The 21,389-nt window shown below is 41.3% G+C and overlaps 3 protein-coding genes across 21 annotated transcripts; 2 read left to right on the top strand and 1 right to left on the bottom strand.

The window, feature by feature from the left end:
* Positions 1–231: 231 nt before the first annotated feature.
* On the bottom strand, positions 232–7,202 carry LOC101763983. Of its 2 annotated transcripts, none has more exons than XM_004956076.4 (9): positions 6,979–7,202; positions 5,046–5,410; positions 4,817–4,958; positions 4,138–4,502; positions 3,902–4,061; positions 3,082–3,419; positions 2,816–2,993; positions 2,122–2,655; positions 232–1,659 (listed from the first exon to the last, which is right to left on the bottom strand). In XM_004956076.4, the coding sequence occupies exons 2-9, from the start codon at positions 5,372–5,374 to the stop codon at positions 544–546; spliced, it is 3,162 nt and encodes a 1,053-aa protein (XP_004956133.1). In that variant the 5' UTR covers positions 5,375–5,410; positions 6,979–7,202; the 3' UTR covers positions 232–543. The 2 variants fall into 2 exon arrangements, with proteins under 2 accessions (XP_004956133.1, XP_004956132.1); XM_004956075.3 differs by lacking the exon at positions 6,979–7,202 and adding an exon at positions 6,363–6,957.
* Positions 7,203–8,906: 1,704 nt separating this feature from the next.
* On the top strand, positions 8,907–14,543 carry LOC101763316 (phosphatidylinositol/phosphatidylcholine transfer protein SFH11). 9 transcript variants are annotated; one of them, XM_004956073.3, is made up of 13 exons: positions 8,913–9,401; positions 10,510–10,712; positions 10,866–10,965; positions 11,149–11,415; positions 11,811–11,888; positions 11,979–12,080; positions 12,156–12,205; positions 12,275–12,383; positions 12,491–12,568; positions 13,592–13,666; positions 13,876–13,977; positions 14,060–14,130; positions 14,269–14,543. In XM_004956073.3, the coding sequence occupies exons 2-13, from the start codon at positions 10,534–10,536 to the stop codon at positions 14,279–14,281; spliced, it is 1,224 nt and encodes a 407-aa protein (XP_004956130.1). In that variant the 5' UTR covers positions 8,913–9,401; positions 10,510–10,533; the 3' UTR covers positions 14,282–14,543. The 9 variants fall into 9 exon arrangements, with proteins under 9 accessions (XP_022679598.1, XP_022679596.1, XP_022679600.1 ...); XM_022823860.1 differs by having other exon boundaries at positions 9,649–10,712; XM_004956074.3 differs by having other exon boundaries at positions 8,913–9,668.
* Positions 14,544–16,305: 1,762 nt separating this feature from the next.
* On the top strand, positions 16,306–20,134 carry LOC101761814 (luc7-like protein 3). 10 transcript variants are annotated; one of them, XR_002676538.1, is made up of 10 exons: positions 16,306–16,456; positions 16,548–16,676; positions 16,761–16,800; positions 18,145–18,220; positions 18,289–18,483; positions 18,576–18,779; positions 18,856–19,269; positions 19,359–19,408; positions 19,505–19,574; positions 19,752–20,134. XR_002676538.1 is itself a non-coding variant. In XM_004956071.2 (8 exons), the coding sequence occupies exons 1-7, from the start codon at positions 16,414–16,416 to the stop codon at positions 19,225–19,227; spliced, it is 1,059 nt and encodes a 352-aa protein (XP_004956128.1). In that variant the 5' UTR covers positions 16,306–16,413; the 3' UTR covers positions 19,228–19,269; positions 19,359–20,134. The 10 variants fall into 10 exon arrangements, 2 of the variants coding, with proteins under 2 accessions (XP_004956128.1, XP_004956127.1); XR_002676537.1 differs by having other exon boundaries at positions 19,686–20,134; XR_001163454.2 differs by having other exon boundaries at positions 19,505–20,134.
* Positions 20,135–21,389: the final 1,255 nt, after the last annotated feature.

The following is a 21,389-nucleotide window of genomic DNA, read 5'->3' as shown; positions in this document are numbered from 1 at the left end:
CGTTTGGTTGGAGTTGGAGGGATAGGGATGGATACGATGACAGCCTCCGTTGGCCACCGTCCTACGGGTCCCGCTTGTCAGTGAAACAGCACCTCCCATCCCTTCCAGATGGGCTCGCTCACATCTCGGCTGCAGGCCGCTGGTTTGCCCTGCGGTTTGGGAGCAGAAAGGAGTTTGCCTTGCATTTGCACTCTCACTTAAACATGAAACATCAGTGAACGCTTGTTACTCTTTTCCAATGGACCATGAACCATTTATTTTTCTGAAATGAGTTGGACCTGCAGGCGTTCAAATGTCCAGTGTTCCAGTACATTACAAGGTTTTGTACAAATCCTGTCCAGTACACAAAGAACGTAAGTACGTAACGCATGTATAATCACATCAAAAGTATATTACGGGGAGTAAAAATGGAGAGATACTTTAAACCACGTTCTATAGGCTCTGAAGGTCGCATCAGATGGGATCATGGGAAACTCTCGCTGTTCAAAGATAGTACATCTCACTGCCTCAGCTAATATACAGGGCAAACTTCACTTCTAAAGTCTAAATGTTCAGGTTGACCACCTGAACCGGGCTATCCTTGTCGACAACAAATGATCTAGCAACCTTTCCTGAAGGCGTGTCCACTTCCACCGTGTAGGAACCATGGTATCCTCTGAACTTGAACTCTCCCTGGTGACTGACATTGCCGTTCACACGGGTCAGCCACTCCTGTTTCAGGGCAAGGTACCTTCTGCCAGCCTCATTGATTGTACCATCGGCATCGACTAGGTGAGCGTGCTCACGAAACATAAACATCTCCCAGAATCCCCAGAGGATGATTCCCCCCACAGCAGGATGCGCAAATGCTTCGCGGAGGAACACCTCTAGGTCATCAGCTCTTAGGTGTTCGTTCTCTGCTGTCACATCCAACTCAGTAATCCAGATAGGGAGACCCAGTATGGCGAGCTTGTCCAGGTTATCGCATATGACCTCTCCCACTGGATGGCTGATATGACCTTGCACCCCGATCCCACCAACTGGGGCACCCCGTTCTTGGAGATCGACGACCTGTTCAACGAATTTCTCAGGGGTAGATTTTGTGTCACATCCATCTTCAACATTATAATCATTGACAAACAGGACAGCAGAAGGATCCAGCTTATGTGCTTCTCTGAACATGTAAGCTCTAATGTCCCTTCCCAATCTATCTTCATAGAAAGACCCATGAAGCATCTCGTTGTTTACATCGTGATGTCTAAAGCGACCTTTGTACCTTGACAGTAGGCTCTGCAGACGGTTTTGGATGGCAGCCATCAAGTGGTGGCCCTGCAATGACCGGACCCAAGGTTGGACGGCATCTTCCACTTCCCAGAATAAGCAGTGACCACGAACCTGTATCTTATGTTTCTCGCAAAATTCAAGCAACTCATCAGAATCTTTATAATTAAGTCGCCCTTGTTCTGCTTCTGTATGGTACCATTTCAACTCATTCTCAAATACAGCCCAATTGAAGTTCTTCACAAAAAACTCAGCAAGATCCTCATTCTCAATGTTGTGTCTCGCTATGCATGATCCAAATGGAAAGCTATTCTCGGTCTGTTGTATCCTCACAATTGAACCTAAAAGATTCACTGCATTTGATCCTTGGAACTTAAGAACAACGTCGCGCTTTCTTACCTGTCAGCAAAATGGACAAAATTCATCTAGTGTAAATTTCACAAAATTGAAGGTTCTGTTCAAGAAGACCCCAGGTTTATGTGCTAGTCATGATGTAGCCTTCATAAAACTCCAAATTTCTTAGCTACTGGCACTTTCACATTAGACTAACAAAACCCACCTTCAGGGATAGACTGTAACAACAAGTTGGGCAGATTAATTCTGATATAAAAAAAAGGTTGAGCAGATAAAGGACTGCTGAGCCATTAGTTGGTTATATCCGGGTATGTGAAACTTCAAGAATAATAAATTGTCATTAATTGCAACTACACCAAAAAAATGTGTGCCTTTCTGCAATTATGTGAAATTTACACTCTATTTTTGTTAAAATCATCATGCACGGCCATAGATGAAATGTTGAAGTTTAATTATGATTTCTTGAAAAGAACTCCCATCTAAAACATGAAATCCTTTAAAGCTTACCTTGTCTGTTTTCTCCTTCAGATACTCAAACCGTGCTTTTCTGTCAACCGGATATATTTGAAGGTCCATGACTCTGAGATCAACACCTGGAGGAGGGCCCTGAACATATGCAGTAACTTTGGATGGCTGCTTTTCAAGCTTGAATGCTCCTTTAATTTCATACCATTGATCCCCATCAGCTTCCACTTGCCCGCCATTAACCCATTGGTTATCCACGGCAAGACAAACATTTACATGGTGACGTCCATGTCCTCCAGAACCAGCTCGTACCCAAGCAGATACTCTGTAAGTGACATGCAACCTTAGCTTGTCAGTTATTACCTGAGAAGGACCCATCCAAACTTCTGTACGGTTTGTAGCAAGGATATAACGACCACTGATATGTTTCTGACTTGCACGGTCCTTCAAGATAGAAGATAGCATATGGGGTGCTTCAGTCTGGATACTCAATCGACATGAACCCATGGGACTCCACCCAGCAAGCCCACGAGTGAAAGCACTATTATGTAGTAGATTAGCTCCATAAACAACATTCTGCAATATGAAGTAAGTATCATTAAATCAGAGAGGACATTTTTAGAGTATCATGATAGACAAAAATTACAAGAAAAATAAAGGTTCACACGCCTCAAGAGTCAAGATCATTCAAACGAGCACATACTCTCGGATTGTTAGAAGCAATTAGCCTACAAACCTCAACTTTTGGGCATGGTGCAGCCTCAAGCTTTCTTGCTGGAGATAAGACAAGACCATCTACAAGAATGTCAATTCCTGCAGGAGGCCCTTCTATAAAAATAACAGCTTTGGTAAAGGGAGCATGAAGGAGGAACCTTCCTTTCAAATGTGTCCATTGCTTATCAGAAGCTTGGTTCCTTTGGTTAAAGAAAAAGAAAGGTAAGGTAACGCTGGCTCCTATAAAACAATATTGTCAACAGAGAACAAGAAATTAAATCAACTTACTTTGCAAGGCCTACATATCTGTCACGACCATATTCCTGTACCCACAAAGTAGCACGAACTTCAGTATCATTTGCACTCCCAAATATTCGAACAGCAGAACTAATCTCATAAAGAACTTTCCGCTGAACCCTGCCAGTGATTTCTTGCTGGATACCATTCCAATTGTGGACCCTTCCAGTTGCTGAAGCGAAATAGCTGCCATTTAAGGGCCGGACGTTCCCATATGCAGTCAGCTCATGTCTGCAGATATTGCATCCTCTTCCTGACCAACTTCTTAACCCATCTTCGAAGTGAGGATTTTTAATTATAGTCTCGACTCCACTTGGTACTTTTACTTCCTTCAATCAAAAGGAATCATTAATCAGCAAAGCAAGGCTGTACATGCAATATTTTTTATGACATGAGGGCAATGAATGAAGACATCAGAACCAAGGGTATATATGTTATACACAAGTATAAACGCATACAGAGATCAACAGAACAGAAAGTAGACAGTAAAACCTCAGTTACTACATTCCTCATTGTCGATTACAATACAGTTTACAACTATATGAAAAACAGAGATTATAATCTACTCCCTCCATTTTCAAATATATGATGTTTAGGACAAGCTAATTAGTTCATCCTTTTCCTAAACGTCATATATTTGAAAACAGAGAGTATTAGTCACTCCATGGTAGCTCCACCATAACAGTCAGTAAGTCCTGATTATATTTTTTATCAGATTTCTGAGAAATACACAAGTGCATAACAAGACACTAATTCAAAAGATAAAACATTTTGTTCAAGAAGAGGTTACAAGAAACACATGATAACTCACTTTTGATTGTTTATGTCCAGAGCAAGTAATAGTAACAGAATCAATGATAAGATCAACACCAGCAGGAGGTCCTTCCAGATAAAATACAACATGTTTTGGCATGCTCGTCAAAGAGAAGGAGCCTTCCAATTTGTTCCACTTTTCTTTTGAGGCTAACACACTGCTACATCAAATTCTATCATCAGTTAAGGGTAGCGTCAAAAGAATATGACTGTTGAACAATTTAAGCATGGTACCTTCCAACAGGATTATAATGTGTCGATCCATCTGTATTTTGCAACCTAAGGGTTCCTTTGACTTCAACTTGGCCTTGGACATTCCCATCAACTCTAACGACGGCAGAAACTACATAAGCAGTGCCTGTAGACACTCTATTTGTAATATCTTGTTCAAGACCCTGCCAGTGTTCTGTCCTCTTCGAAACAACAGCATAGTTCTCTCCTGAGTTCCCTCTAATACCATCAAGGAAACCAGACCATTGTGATGCCACATAAGCATGGCAGCAGATGGGATTCCAAGGATGAAGGCCTTTCGAAAAATCATAATTTGAAATGACGTTCTCTGTTCCGCCAATCGATGAAGAAACAGACCTCTCTGTTTTCTGATGAAAATCTAGAGTAGTTAATAAACTATAAGGAAGAGAATCTAATGAATCGAATCGGTATCATACAACTAGTTGCCATTAGTTCAGGGATACATTTAACAAAAGATTTAAATGCAAGCAATCTTCTCAACAATGTCAACAGTAGGTCAGTAGTTTCAGCAAATAGATTTAGGAGATGATAATTCTTCCTTTTCCAGGGCCATTGAGCAATTGTAGACACTAGCATGTTGTTAAATCATAGTCCAAAGCATGAGTCCAGTTACTTAATAGTCCAATTCATAAGTAAGCAAGCAAGATATCCACAGCAATACCTTATAGGAGACAGTGATTGAATCTATGAGCAAGTCCACACCAGGAGGGGTCCCTTCAAGGTAGAACACTAAACGCCTTGGTAGAGTTGTTAGATTAAATGAACCTTCCATCTTCTCCCAGCGTTCTTGTGAGGCCAAAATCCTAGTAAAAAAAAAGGCTTAATGATAAAACAATGATGATGATAAAATATTATACAACACAACAAACGGTACCTTCTGGTAGAAATACCTTGCAATAGAAACATAGTTGGTAGAAGAGCTCTCATCCTCAAATTTGAGAGTGGCCTGAACTGGAACAGGCTCATGAACTTCCCCACAAACTCTGACATATGCAGCAACAAAGTACGCAGTACCAAGGGTGACCTTTTCTGTTATATCCTGCTCAAGCCCTTGCCAACTCTGTGTGCGATGTGTAAGAACAGCATAGCTTGACCCTGAATGTGGCCTTACTCCATAATGGTAACCTGATCCTTCAACAGCTACAAATGCATGGCAACTATTCGGTTGCCACAAATGTAGACCTTCAGAAAAATCATTGTTTGACAGAATGTTCTCCATGACAACTTCGTCAGAAGCACCAGGCTTATCTACTACCTGTTCAACATTGCACAGAAAACAAAATTATAATGCGTCTAGCATCATGATAATGGGTGTAACCTGAGATGCCATGGTTGGCAAATAATCTAATAGCACAGAAAATTTGAGCTAGAGAAACCACATTTGCTCATAAAGTCCCAAAGTTTCTAGCAAAAAACAGGAAAAGGGTGACAATATCTCCTAACTGGCCAAGTGGTCATTATTCTGTTTGATTTGCACTTGAAAGTCATTTTTTATTTTAGCATGACTCCTTGTTATTCACTTTATTGAAAACTAATGGTTTTTCTATCTCATGATAATGCAGATAAAGGGAAAAGGCATAATTACGATGCAACATGGTTGCAGGCATGCCTGTAATTGGCGACACTGGTTTGATCCATATTTGCATTTGTTCTAACATCAAAGATGTAGCAGGCCTTTCTGGTCAGGAAGGACGCTTAAGATATTTGAAGCAACAGTTGACAGCCTGGCACAGCCAGCATATGATTCAGTTAAAACATATGAACATGGGTATTGGTTTGTGGATATGTTAAGGATAGATTTGCAACGAAGTAATTACTGAACCACTTCACTTTCCTGAATCTTCTGAAATGACATCTGTGTATACTTGGGACTGTTCAGTACATGTCTCAAAGAATCTCCCAAGTCCCAATGGGTTGCACATTTGGAACTTAAGACATTTCATTAGTATTGATAGGGACAAGATCACCATAGCTAGATCTACTCCAAAGGTACAACCAGCAAGCAAAGGTAGAATTATACAAGCCGCACTTCTCTACTGCATTTCCTAGTTCCTACCCTTCCCAGTGCATGCACCTTCGTCCGGCCAGTGGGTAATCAAATCAAGAGCAGATTGACTATGCTCATGAAACCACCAAACAATCCTAGACAGTTGAACACCTACTGAAGCAACCACAGCAAGAAAGGGATGCAGCGGCCGTTAGTATACCTCGGGCTCGGAATCAGGACGCCGTTGATCTGGTTGCGGGAGCGCGCGGCCGCCACGGCGAGGGCGGCAGAGGGACGAGAGCCAGGCGCAGCGCCTCCTCATCTCATCCGACCCAGAAATCTCGTCCCGTGCAGCAGCTGGCCGGCGGCTGGCAAGAAGTCAAAACAGGGGAGCGGAAGGGAAGGCGCTCTCTGTAAGGTAAGCGGTGGTTACCTTCCCTCCCCTCACCTACCAAACTAGCTACCGAGGTGACGAGATGGCGGCACGCCGGCACCGCCGACACGACAGCTTGGGACGGAAGGCAAGAATGTTTCGGGACGGCACGGACAGAGAGATGCGCCCGTGTATGCGACAGCGACGCCGAAGCGTCTTCCACGGGGAATGCCGGCGGCGCGTGCGTGCGTCCGGGGCGATGGAAATGGAATCGGATGCCAAGAATGCCGCGCGAGGAGGATAAGGAGGCGATCCAAGGCAGGGAGGTGGGAGGAGCCTCTGGTTATTCTACCGCTCGTCTCCTGGGTCTTGGAGGCATAAAGACGAACACCTCCCGGGCACGCACCGGAAAGTCATCGAAGACTGCAACGCCAGATGCACACAGGAGGAAAGTGAGCAGTACCTCTCTGGAAGGTTCGAAGGACCCCGGAGATGAAGGCCGTGCCCGTGTTCGGCGACCTGGGAGTGGTCTGTAGAGAAAGGCGGGTGAATAGGAGGGCGGCGGCGGGCCAGTCGAGGAGCACCGCGGTTTGCACCGTCGATCGGGAATGGGAAGAGTCCGCTGGGAGGAGAGGGAGGGTCGGAGGGGAAGTTGCTGTGCAAGCTGCCAAGCTGCATCAGCGCAAAGCGCAATTGAAATCTTGAGCAAGTCAACGTCATAAACTGGTGAGTGGTGACGTGTCCTCTCTCGGTGTCCGAACGAGAGGGTTGCCGGAAAAGGGGCTCCTGCGAGTACTTGTTTAGCTCAGTACCAACCTACAGTATCAATCTTGTCAAATTATTAAGATATTAGCTCTAAAAATTACATCCCAACTTATAATTTCTTCGTAATAAACTTTCTCTCCTCTCTCCCCTCTCTTAATTTTCATTGGAGATCGTGTCAGCACCATGTCTTGCATGAGACCCGATTTTTCATATTTTTACATCTCTCCTTGTTAACTCTCTTACCACATCAACTTTTTGCCTACATGGTATCATAGACTTTAGAGCTTCAAATTAGACAAAAGGTCGATTTTTGTCCCTCCATCTGTTTGAGTAAACATCACGTGCATGAGGTAGCTCTTATCCACCTCCATGAGTATATGAGATCTAAGACCCATTTGGTAGAGCTCCGGCTCCTCTGGTGAAGTAGCTTCTCTAGTAGAGTTGAAGCCGTTTTGGAAAAACGTTTGGTAAAATAGCTTCTCAATGGCAATATGGTTAATTTTATGGTCATTTAATGCTTGGAGAGGGAGGAGAAGCCGGTGAAGTGACTTTTTTTTCTTCTCTTTAATGTAAACCGTTTTGTGGCTTCTTTCTGGCTTTGGCGATATAGCCGTTTTGAAATTGTCCATTTGGTAGGACTTCACCAAAAACCAGTGGAGAAGCTTTTTGAGAAGCCTTATCAAAGGAGTCTAAATAGGTTCCGTCATGAATAGAATAGGTTTAGGATCCAAGAGGCTTTGAGTTTTAGGATCCAAGAGGCTTTGGATGGTTGCACAGCTACATGTAGGTTAAAGAGGGCCCTGACCCTCCTTGCTAGTTGTAAAAACCATCAACCCGCTATAAATTGATGCTTAGAAATTAAAAAATTAGTGCATTAACCAACATATCAGTACTAATGGCAACCTCTTGACTTGTGTTTTAGCTCCGCCAATGGTTGGACGTAACATTAGAGGTAAATTTGTTGGTGGTTATTGGACTAGTGATAAGCAGCACCTGAGTAGCATCCAACGGGCTTGAGTTCAACTTTATCTGGGAACAAATTAAATAGGTTAGAAATAAAAAAAATAAAAATAGGTCGGAGTTTTCCTACCGACTTCGGTAAAAAAAAAAGAACAGTATCAATTGGAATTTGGAAACCACCAAAAAAAACATGCTTGGATCAAACTTGAGTTGATGTATTATATGCGAATGGTATTAGATTTTGCTGTCAAAATTAAAGAAACAAAAAATTCAATAGATTAAAAAGAACTAATTCCTTAAAAATATATGTTATAAACAATTCGTCCAAGTTTGATGAATGATTCATGTTTGTGGCGGTTTATCACCACAAGGTTTATAATTTTTCTCACGTACCTTCTCTTTCTTTTCAAGATGTACAAGTTGACTCGGCAATTCCCTTTGGATTTGTATTGTGTATGTATGTCTGTATGATATGTTTTTTGAGTTGATATCAGTACACTAGGTTGGTTGGACCTATACCGAGCAGGTCTTGCTCAATGCACTTGAAAGTTGAGATAACACTCTTTGTGAAAAAAATTTCGAAAGATGAGCACGTTTTTTTTTTGAAAATTTATCCAGTGTTAAACTAGAGACTTCCCGCCTTACCACTGCATCAACCTTTTGGATAACGCCAAAGCACAACACCGGTGGCATTGCCACACCGCACAGATGATCTCGTCAGCAGCAGCCGCGACTTCAGCTTTGCTTCCCAATGGCGCGAACGCATCCACCTCGCCGCCTCCACCGTCCCTCGCGCCCTTCTCTAGGCTCCAGCTGGAAATCCTCCAGCTGCTACTTGTACAGAGAGGCTGGCGGCCACGCCGGGTCAGGCGCACGTGATGGCCTGTCGTTCTGGTTCTGGAGGCGGAGGGCGACGCCGGATGCCGCCGCGCCAGGTTGCTTCGCCCGCGCGCCGTGCAGGTGGGGGAGACGGCAGATTCGCGCACCTTATCGCCGCCCGGCCGAAGAAACCTCCCCCCACCCCCGAGCGCCCACCAGGTGCTCGACGTAATGCCGCCGCGCCCATACGGCATCCAGTTTTATATCCTCCCAATCAGCGACGGAGCTTAGTTTATAGTAAAGGAGAACCGTACACCCATCCCATCCGAGTTCCATCCCGAGGTAGAGGTCCTGCCCCCCTGAGCCGCTCTTTTGTTCTGTTCTTGCTCTGTTCGTCCAGCTGAAATCACCTGGGAGCACAGCATCGCGTTCCAGGCGCCACTGCTGGTTCTCAAAATCGCATCGTGTCTATAAGCCTTGTGGCCTTGAGAGTCGATACTCGATATACAATTTCTTTATGATGGGGGAACTGTGCGTGCTTCTTAGGATTGGTGGCTACTACATTTTTTCTTCCTTTGCTCTATTGCAGTGCCGCCTTAAGCTGTAGCGGTAAGGATGTGCCTCTGCAAGACGTTCAGGAGTGGAATTGTGTACTAACTTAGTCACCTGAGGTTTTCTCATTTTATCTGTGACCCAGAGAGGAAGTTAAAAAATCAGAAGAATCATTGTAAGAATAAAAATGAGGGCATCAGTTGCTAGCTTTTTTCCTTTTGTTGCCTTTGTTGTTTCGACACACATTTTTCGCTACTAACTATGTTAATTATAATGCTACTTGTCTATTGGTTGATCTGCTATCATGAACTGTTACAACCTTCTCTTTACCAATAGAATACGTGTCCTTGATGGTCTAATAGATTATAAATCATTGAGTGATAACTGTTGGTTTCCTACTTCCTCCTTCATGTAGGAGCCTGATCTTTTATGTTGATGCAAGGTAGAACAACCATTTGGACCGTTACTTTCTAGTTTATAGTAGCTATATGCTATAGTCTAACTGAATACCTTATTCTGTTGGTATGTATTTTATCATTGCTGCCAGAAATGTGTGGCCCAATATTGAGCTATATAATAAATGATCTGAAATAGAGATTTTTTTAACTTTAAAAATTTCAGCTTGAAATTTAATTTGGGTACCTAAGGGTGCTTCTTTATCCTACTTCTGTATTCTGTATTGAGATTTCCATCCTAACTATTTGTACATATCTAAACCAAATAATAGAAACTGGAATGCTAAAAGGCCATAATAAACTCTAGATCTGCTTCTGGCAATACGGACAATGTGTTCCATTCCTTTATTTAGGGCTCTGATAGTTATTATTAAATATCATAGCTTCAGAACTAATTTATTGAGTTCCTATTTGAAGAGTATTGACACCTGTTTCAAGTACAGAGCAAAACCTCCTCCATATCAAAGATGAGCTTCAGATCTATCGAACAGCTACTTAGGAGGAACAGCAAGACCAAAATTTCTCGCAATATTGTTGACGGTGTCCATGACCAGAAAGAAGAGCAGTGTGTGCAATCCTTAAGAGAGTTACTTCTTGCAAGCAACCAGCTCCCGGAGAAGTTTGATGACTACTACCTCCTTCTACGGTAAGCCCATTTTGTTTATTTTGTGGAAAACTATTTTATTGTTGTTGGAGCGGATAGGAGGTGTTTTATTCTTCCATAGTTGTAGGATGCCTGTTTCCTTTCAATTTGGCACTGAAGATGGTCTTGACCTCATTACTCTCTTTCATCATGCAGCTTTCTGAGAATGAGAGGCTTCAATATCTTAAAGGCAAAAGAAATGTTCTTAAATATGCTAAAATGGCGTGAAGATTGTTCTGTTGATGCCATTGCAAATGTATGTGGTGTGGTTATTCTGTGTTATATTTCTTTTATCTCTGGTTTGTTACACGACTTTATGCTCAGAATTATCTTGGAATTTTGCTGAATCCTTCCTTTAAGCGTTGAAAAGTACTCATTCAGTGTCAAAATAATAGTCTTGTTGAAATATCAAGCTTAAATGGTTGTTTATATGCTACAGGATTTTAAATTTGAGGAGTATGATGCTGTGAAAAGATGCTATCCTCATGGATTTCATGGAGTTGATAAATTTGGCAGGCCTCTATATATCGAGCGGATTGGGTTGGTGGATCTCAGCAAGCTCATGCAAGTGACTAGTATTGATCGATATGTAAAATATCATATATCAGAACAAGAGAAAACTATGTCTTTGAGATATCCTTCTTGCTCACTTGCGGCTAAAAAGCACATAGCCTCTACAACAGCCATATTGGATGTGAAAGGATTGGTGCGTGACAGCTAAATGAAGCACTTCCCTTTAATGTTTTATATACTCCAGTTTATAAGAAAATAGTTGCCTAAATGTTCAGCCATTCTTCATTGTTTAATACTTAAGACCCAAGTATCATGTTAAAAAGAGCAGGTAGTATTAAGGATGCTTTGAATTATTATTGTATTGTAATTTGGTTTCCCAACAAGGCCTTTCTGTAAAATATTAAGAGTTATTTACATTTCATTTTATGGCTAGACAGACATTCCACAGATATGAAACAAAAAAAAAACTGTTTACAGGGTATTGTCAGACGTTTTATTTGTTAGTTTTTAATGCTCTGTCGGGCATATAATGAAGTTATTGACAATCTGTGCACAATCATATGTTTTCCCTTGGCTGATGTTGTTCAGGGGATGAATAATTTTTCAAAATCTGCAAGAGAGATGTTTGTAGAGATCCAAAAGATTGATAGCAATTACTATCCAGAGGTTTGTCTTGGTTATGTCTATGCTGGAACATCTATTGTGGCTCTTACACTAACCACAATCTGCTCATACACATCTTGCTTCCTGCTACAGACATTAAATCAACTTTATATAATTAATGCTGGAACTGGATTTAGAGCACTGTGGAAAGTATTGAAAGCATTCATGGAAGCAAGAACTTTAGCAAAGATTCAGGTACCACATCTTTTCTTTTGTACTAATTATTGTTTGACAAAATATATGAATGCTTATGCCTATGTTGCTTGTAAGGTTCTGGGGACCAATTACCTTAACACATTATTAGAAGCTGTTGACCCAAGGTAAAAGTGCATCAAGTCATGTGCAACTTTTGCATCTTTAGCGGCTTGAATGATTGCTCCTTTCTGCAGCAATTTACCAGACTTTTTAGGTGGAACATGCACTTGTCCTGCAACAGGAGGATGCTTGCTCCAAGATAAAGGACCCTGGACTGACCCACAAATGGTTCGTGCTTCTAAGGTAAGGTATGATGTTTCTTTTAGAATTCATTTGGAAATTTTCTGGGAAGCTGAAATAAAATTTGAAAAAAAAATGTTGGAGTGATGGAGTCTATTTGTGATTTTTAGGCAGCATTTGGTAAAGGTCAGAAGTCTTTCAATGAACTGACTGCTACAATTGCCTGTGAAAGCTTCACAGGTTGTCAGGTAATTTATATATGTACTCTTATTGTTCTTTGCACTTTAGCTTCAACAGTTAAGCCCTTATCAGCACTGACCTCTAGGGTGCCTGTAGTATTGTTGTATGGTCATCAACAATTGATATGACGGTATTAAGAGTTTTGAAGTGTTACAGACTCAGTAACTTGTCAATCATGATTTTTCAGTTTATAATGTTGATTGTGTATCCATTGACCTAGATAGTTGTGCCTTCAAGGCTTCACTGTCACATCTATGACCTTCGTTTCCTCTAATTTCCAGTTCATTTCTGACTTTCTTTGCTGGCTCACCCAAATCCTGTCTTCAGGATGAAAACCTTGCTTGACTACGTTACTTAAAACAAACCACTTGAGCTGTAAACGAAACTGAAAGGTTTGATGAGCTGCTGTTTGCTCTCTGAGTGCTCTTACCGCTTGTTCTTGACCTCTGCTCACTGCTGCCAATGCTTTGACTGACACTGCGGATTACAGCTCCTGATTCAAGCAGTTCAAAGTCTGAACTCTGAAGTATGAGTCTTATTTGTGACATTCAATTCCAGAATGAACATTCAAAGGAAAAGTAGTATGGGACATCCTGTAGCTTTTGCTATTACTGACTGCAGCTGCCGACTGGAGAAATGAAGATCTTCAATCTATGTTTCATAGAACTGATCCTAGTTTTCCTACTGCCCTTGCTCAAAGCTTACCTCTTTTTAGCCCCCTTATCCTTTCAGCCAGTTGGTTTTCTTTTCGAGAGAGAGAGATAATCATCACGCAACTCGTGCATGCACACCTTGCCCCTTCAGAACAGAATAGTCCAGAATAGTCTGAGAGAATATAAGTGTTGCATGTTTCTTGCACCTACCTGTTTCATCTTGTTGTTTTTTGGTCCATGCTCTTCCTTGCCATTACTTAGTGCTATGCCAAAATGAATTTGGCTCTCCTGTCTTCCATCTTGTTATCTCTCATCCCTTGCAAAAGATAAAAAAAAAAACCATCATGGACTCTTCATTCTTCGTATTTTTAATTGCAGGAGCCTTCTGCGAAACAAGTAGATTCCACTTCTCGTAGGAAAAGAACTCTTGGCATGTTGTTAAAGGATGACCAGGTCTTTGTTCGTGTCATTTTTTTATTTCTAAAATTTCGTTTCTATACCCATGGACTTTCAATTCATAACAGGAAAAAAAGCATATAACATTAGATAATATTAAGTTTTAAGGCAGCAAGTAAAGAAAATATATCTATGTTGGTTCAACCAGATAGTCCAACTCTCTGTGCACAAAATATCACATCAATATTGATTTCTCTATGGGACAGGATGGCACTGATACAAGCGGAAATATTCTACAGAAACAAGTCGGTGAACAGATCTCAGTGAAGATCCAAGAACTTGAAGACTGCGCTGCTCAGACTAAGGAGGTGAGCAACAGAACCCGCCCCGATTAGGAAATTGCAGCCCGAGACATCTAGCAACTGAATGATAATTTTCTTATACGTTCAGACCCTGCAGACACTAATATGTAAGCAGCAAGAACTCACGAGCCACATCGAACAGCTGAGGAAAATCCTTCGGTGAGAATTGCCGCTCCACCTAATTCCTTAATTCCTTGAGTTGCAGTCTTGCATAGCATGAGCATACAGTCTCTCCGACTAAACTAAGGAGTTAGTATCTCTGATTGTTCATCTATTTTTCATTCTTTTCCAATACAGGGATGGCAGATAAGAAATGAAATTAGTACTTTCCAAAGGAGGAGAAAAGCAAAAAGGGCAAAAGAAAAAGAAGAAGCCATCGTTGTATCATTATAGAGAAGAAATAGGCACCTTAGATATTTTTCAGTGATGACTTTTAACCCTTAAGTTGTGAGTTCCATACATGATGATCTTGAGTCTTGACAATGCTGTCTGTGGACTATGGCTGTACTGCATCCTCTCATAAGTGTTGTACCACATTTTATGAGTAAAACTGTCTTTATTCTTTTAACCAACCGGTTTTGGCTTTATTCTTTCTTTCCCAATCTCCCAAACCACTATAAGGATGGCGATCGAAGGGTCTGTATTGGCACATCATGTTATGGCCGAGTTTTGTCCACCAATCGTGGACCGAAGACTAAACTGGACTAAACTGGATTTAGAGTTGATTGGTTTGTCTCTATGCCATGCCAGATCTATGCCAAAACGTGGTCATGACACAATTTTTCTGCCAAAACTTGGGCAAGATCTTTAGGATATTACTTGATCGGGTGCCAAGCAAATAAGTGCCATTCATTTTGACTAGGCAAATTTTGGAGCCCAACCAAGTAGGTTCTTACCACAAAGATCTTCAAATCACCCAAGCCACTTTGATGCTTCATTTGCAATTTTTCCAATTCTCAAAATATAAAAATATATTTATCAAAAACCACCTTCAATTTTTAACTCGTGTTCTTCCTTCTACCGCCATAACACATGTGTGAAGATGATTCTTGTGCTTACACACTTTCAAAAGAAAAAAATTACAAGACCCACAAATATAAATATAGGTATATTATACATACGGGGTAAATATTTTTTTGCAAATTATGTTAAATGTTCAATGTAAAAATGAACAAGAAGGTAAAACCTCAACTTGTGTTCGTTTTCTACATTGCACATATGAGCATACTTCTACTATAAATATTTGAATATATTTGCTTAATTTTTTTTATCATGATGTAATGCATGAATATTTTGAGAATTACATTTGTAAATATAAAAAGCAAAGAAATATGTGCGCATTTACTTTTATTCGAGGAGACATCATCTTATTTTATTATTACCCTGCTAAGACTTGTGACAATCACATGTTTAAATAAAGCACAGAAGACTCCGCATTCTGATAGAGTCGTACTCTTGTAGTCTTGTATCTTCATCAATACACTAAGATCATGTTTTGTTTTCACCTAGCCTTCCAAAATATAGGTCATAATCTATAGAGCTCGACTCTCTCGGATGGCCATAATATAATTTCCAATTAAGCAACCACGATTCACAATGCAGAAAAGTAGCCTTAAACTCGTTCTATTAGATTGTGGCATGCAACCATGCCATTATACAAAATATAACAAGTCACTAGTTTTTTCCTTATCGTTTTCCTTACCGGTGAGCTGCCTCCCTTCTGTAATGTAGTCTTTCCCTCTCCCGATAAGATGTATTCTTAGTCCCTTCAAATTTGATAGCTATATGGTGTCTCTTTTCGTGGTATTATGGTGTCTGGTTTTAGCGAGACTTATCACTAGAAGGACTTCATCAGCCCCTTTCTTTATTCGTTAGCACTAAGTAGTCTAGTTTTATATATATATATATATATATATATATATATATATTGTGAAACTATAAAATAAAAAACAAAAACAAAACATACCCTAAGAGACATTATCTACTAAGGACATTGAGTTGCCCAATGATCTTCAAGTAATAAACATAAAATTTTTTTGCTACACCTAAATATAAATATTTTTCCACCGATGCCTGGAAATTAGTGTTTTGCTTAAACATAGGTAGCAAACATCGTACAATAGTGTGATTTTTCTTATTTATTATTGTTTTTGTAGAGAGCAGCTCATAGCTTCGTTGAGTTTGTGTGCGTAAGGTGAATATGTTTTATCCCAATTATAAGGTGCATTTCGTAAATTCCCATCCGGTAATAGGATTTCACTCTCACATTGACATTTGTATTTGCCTGTTTGGATTCGAAAAATAGGAGAAGCGCTAGGGTTCTGTTTCCCTGTCTGTTCCTATTTGGAAGACAACCCCAAATCCCAAACCCACCCAGAAAGGGGAAAGCAAAGTCGGAGCCGCAGGCTAGGGTTTCTCGACGGCTTCACCGCCCTCGCCGCCATGGACGCGCAGCGAGCCCTCCTCGACGAGCTCATGGGCACAGGTGAGTGCCACCAGATTCCCCGTCTCGCGAAAGCCGCCGCCCCACGCCCTAACCCTACCCCTAACCTCGCCGTGGGTGCCGTCGTTTGCAGCTCGCAACTTGACGGAGGAGGAGAAGAAGGGGCACAAGGAGCTGAAGTGGGACGATCCCGACGTGTGCGGTCCCTACATGGTCCGGTTCTGCCCTCACGACCTCTTCGTCAACACCAAGAGCAACCTCGGTACGGCCGCTCCCCGTTTTTTTTCCTTGCGTTTTGCGGTGGATTTTGTTTTACTGATGATAAGTTCGGCTGGCGTGTTTGCAGGGACGTGCTCGAGGATCCATGATCCGAAGCTCAAGGAGAGGTAAGACTGATTGTGATGCTGATTTGATTGAAATTTAGTAGGCATTTCTTTTAAGAAAAAAAATCAACAGGCTTCTTCTAAGAAAAACCCAGAAGGATTTGTGGTGAGGTACTATCTTAGTAATGCGTTATTTTTAGGGACAAAGTAGGGTATTTGGGTTGTTTTTTTTTTGAATAAAGGTATTTGGGTTGGTTGCAAGTGGGAAAAGAGAGGCTTTGTTATTGGGAATCATAGGACACGATACCAGAATGTAATTGATGTTTGCGTTATACGAATTTCTAGATCTTTATAGTTGAACTAGTTTTTAGTTGTGAGGACTGAGGATTAAGCTGTCTTCACCGTCAGGCTATAAATTTTAGTTCGACTTGTGCATCTTTTGTGCAAAATTAGATGACACACCAGATCCATTATGTGAAATGATCATGCCATGACATCCTACTCAGTCCCAAAAAGAAATAGCTGCTCTAGGATGAATGCACATGTTACAGCAGCAACATTCTTTCATATTCCTTTTATATGATAACATTTTTATAGAAGACATTAAAAAATTGCTCTCCACAAACTGGAGAGAAATTTGAGCGTATTTGGTGAAAAACCAAGGTTGAATGTGTATTGTCAAAGGCTTGCAAAACATACACGTGTTCTAAAGATTACTGTGTGCAAATTAAAGTTGTGGATGAAATAAGTGAAAGTTGCATCAGGCTGGTATTTAAGAAGGCCTGCTTAGCCTTTACAGGTGGCAAATAGGATCTAATTGGCACCCTCATTCATAGTTGACACCTAGCCCATCTTGCGAAACGATACTGACTTTTGGCTTGAGGGAGTAGGATTTCTCTATCATCCAGATGAATATAAATGGACATTTCATATGTGCAGTTAGTTTTGCTATGCTGAATTCCGTGCTATTGTTTGACAGTTTGAGATGTTTTTAGGAGTTCTGACAAGTATATTCGGGTATAATGCTCATAGTACTAAGTTTGTGGATGTAGATTTTCTTACAAGTTATGTGAGTTATGCTTATACAAAGTTTTAACTGTTCTATCAAGCAAGCAGTTCTAAACAAGTAAGCCAAGTTGCCAGCATTGAGCAATTTTGCCATAGAACAAGTAAACCAAGTTACTAATGTTAAATAATTTGAATCAATGATAGCTCACAACAAAGACACAAATGTAATCGTTATTGGTTCAGTTAGATTCTTGGTACAAGAAGTTAATAAAGACACTATTGCCACTTCAGTTTCATTTGTAGAGATTGTGTTTAATCAATAATTCACCCTTGTATGATTATATGATTGGCTATATAGAGTGTCGTGTATATCTCACATGGGTGTTTTGGTAAGTGCAGCTTTGAGAAGTCTCCTCGGCATGATAGTTATATGCGAAGGTTTGAGGCAGAGCTTGCACAACAATGTGAGAAATTGGTGAGTTTATCGCTTGCTCTCTCAAAGCTTTTTGGCCAGTACATTTACCTTTGTTTATTCTGTTGCAGGTAGTGGATTTGGATAGAAAAATAAGGCGTGGTCGAGAAAGATTGGCTCATGATTCTGCTGTGCCAATGCCAATCCCTGGAAAAATAGCTGAGCAGCTCTCAGCACGAGAAGAACAGGTCAAGAAGCTGCTGGAGCAAATCGAGGAGCTTGGTGAGGCTGGTAAAGTGGATGAGGCTGAGGCACTTATGAGGAGGGTACTGACACGGAAGATCTATCTGGGTTCTTTATTATGTTTGAACACTACTTCATCAGTTTGTGTAATTGTCGTTTAATTTCTGGTTTGCAGGTTGACATTCTAAATGCTGAGAAGACAGCTTTAGCTAACCAAGCGGACAACAAAGTGGCCATGCTTGAGAAGAAGATGGAACTTTGCGAAACATGCGGATCATTCTTAGTTGCTGATGATGCTCTTGAGAGGACGCAGTCCCATGTGACTGGGAAACAGCACATAGGTTATGGCATGGTTAGAGATTTTCTAGCAGAGTACAAGGTGAAGTATCACTGCATTAGAAGTATGAGTACAGATTTAATTTATCAAGTACTTATGGTTGTTTCTAACTGTCCAGGCTGCAAAAGAGAAGGCTAAAGAGGAAGAGAGGCTTGCAAGGGAGCAGAAAGCAGAGGAACGTCGGAAACAGAGGGGTAAAGAGTACGACAGTGGGGGCAGGGACAGTGGTACCAGAAGGGAGAGGTCTGGGGAGCGTGACTATGATCGTGATCGTCAGTATGAGCGAAGCCGTGGAAGAGATAGGTCCTATGATTACAGAGATAGAGGATCAGAGTATCGGAGCAATTCCTACAGAAATGGGAGGGATTCTGAAAGAGGAGGCCACAGATACAGGAGTGGTGATATGACAAATGACCGAGGGAGAATGAGGAGCAGGTCACGTTCTCCAAGCAGGCATGGCTATGGAAGATCTAGAAGTCCAGATCATTAGCTGAACATTTAGATAGTTTTATTCACAGTTGGGACTCATGAGGTAGACCGTTCCCTTTTGCTATTTATTACTGTACAATGGGTTTTATTGAAGTGTCGCACTTGTTTTAAGTCTCTGCTCTGCTGTAACAGCTCTGTTGGAACCCTACAGTCTTCCTTTTTACATGGGAAAAAAATCTCAGGTAGGTATTGATTGTCCTTCCCACAATTTTTGTGACTTTGATATTCTATATGTATGCTGAAGCTTTGTTTCGATATTGGAATCGAAATTCTAAAAGCTGAAAAATAGTACAATGAGACCAGTACTGGACTTCATGTATGGATGCTGATATTTACAGCCTATGGCAGGTAAACCTTGAACATTAATGTTTCATGTTACACACTTTTTGTTTCCCTTCATAACTTTGCTAGAAAGCCTTTTGGTTTTGCTGTGTTGTGATTGGTCGCTCTTTGCCTTAGATTTTACACCACTCAGGCCAGGTCTCTATTACTGTCAAAAATTATGTATAATTGTGACTTTTGTAGCTGTAATTGTTATGAGGTAATGTCTTCGGGAAGAACAATCAGGCAAAATGATCCAGGAACAGTTCTAGTCACCAACATATTTGTTTTGTGGAACCATTGTAATAACTCTTCAAGAGATCAGGTTTTGGTTGTACATAACTGTACCCTGCTAAGAACCACTGGGACCGCAGAGTTCTTGACTCTGGTTATTGGCTCCAAGTCTAGTTCAAAGAAGGTTCTATTTCTACTGCAAAATATGAGATAACTTCCTACGGTTGTGGAGCCTCTAATGGGTGTGCTATTATGGTAGATATGGTGTATTCTAAATATGCAATACTAATAGATGATCTGCTTGAGTGTATCTGACAAGTTATACTTTGGATCAATTGACGTTTTATGATTTCCTTGGAGCAATGTCTACTGATGCCATGATGTTGGTGTGACGTTCGGAAACGGTTATGTTCACCTGATATCGTTTTACATGGTTTAAGTGGTGCGTGGACGTCTTATCCCAAACTGAGGGTGGAACCCCAATTTGGTTGCTCCAAGTCATCCGAGGTAATCACTCCGTCCCTGTTTGGCCTTTGCAAATGAGAGAACTGGCTAGGCCAGATTCTCTGGTACTATGAATTGTATGTGAACTGGAGGAGGGATTGCCCAAACATGTGCTATGTTGATAATAATTGAAGAAGGGCAAGTGCTGACTATAAGTGAGCATTTCAGATAGCCAGCTCGCTCCATGTTAGTTCAGTTCATGCCTTCTTTCAGGGTACGGTGTGTGGTTTCATTTGAAGCCTTGCTGGGCCATGCTGACGCCGGAATTTGGGGATCTCAGCCTCAAACGAGTCCCAGGTCCAATCTGAAGCATCAGGGCATGCTGATGCCGGCATCTATATTAGGGGTGTCAACCTCAAGCGAGTGTGTGGAGTCCCAGGTTCAATCTGAAGCATCCCGAAGCTAAATGATAGCGATGTTTGCTGCGACGGTCGTTTTTGTATGGAGGTGTTTGGTTTATGAACGCTAAACCATGAATTCATCTACAGTCCATGGGGTCATACGAGTTTTTGGGAGGATGAGACCATTCCTTATTATTAAACCATGTTCGCTAGGGAGGTGATTCTAAAACCAACCCATTTCGCTCCTCGAGCAGAACAGGCCGTTTATGTTCAAAGCTAGATAGGATGGCCCCTCACCAGTCTACTACTCAAAACACGAGTGGGGGCAAATGTCTAGACATTAAGAACTCATCACCAACAAATGGATGCTCTTTCCTTTTCTTCTTATTTTTTGAAAGGAAGCCGGCCTTTCGTTGTACGGTACCCTGGAATCGATATAGCCATCATTCTAGGGTGCAAAAAGCTTCATGTGTGGTGATGGCTGTAGCCAACAAATGATAAGAGTCAAGCACACAAAATGACACAATAGAGCTGCTAGCAAGCCCATCATTCTGACTGCTTGCAGCTGATCCATTTCTTCTGGTTATAACGCGCTTTGGTTTTGCGCGTCGGCAAGCCGATGCGTGTCCACAAGACCATGCATGGATTTGAGTCAGTTACACGAGGAAGATTTATTCCGTAATCGAGGTGTCGAACTGTCGATTACTCAGAGCGACTGTATCAGTACTGTACTACACCCGAACAAAAACTAAGCGAACACAAA

The sequence above is a fragment of the Setaria italica genome, chromosome II, assembly GCF_000263155.2.
Source record: "Setaria italica strain Yugu1 chromosome II, Setaria_italica_v2.0, whole genome shotgun sequence".
In the NCBI taxonomy this organism is placed as follows: domain Eukaryota; kingdom Viridiplantae; phylum Streptophyta; class Magnoliopsida; order Poales; family Poaceae; genus Setaria; species Setaria italica.
Note: the sequence above shows the minus strand (reverse complement) of the source record. Positions and strands in the feature narration are given on the sequence as shown.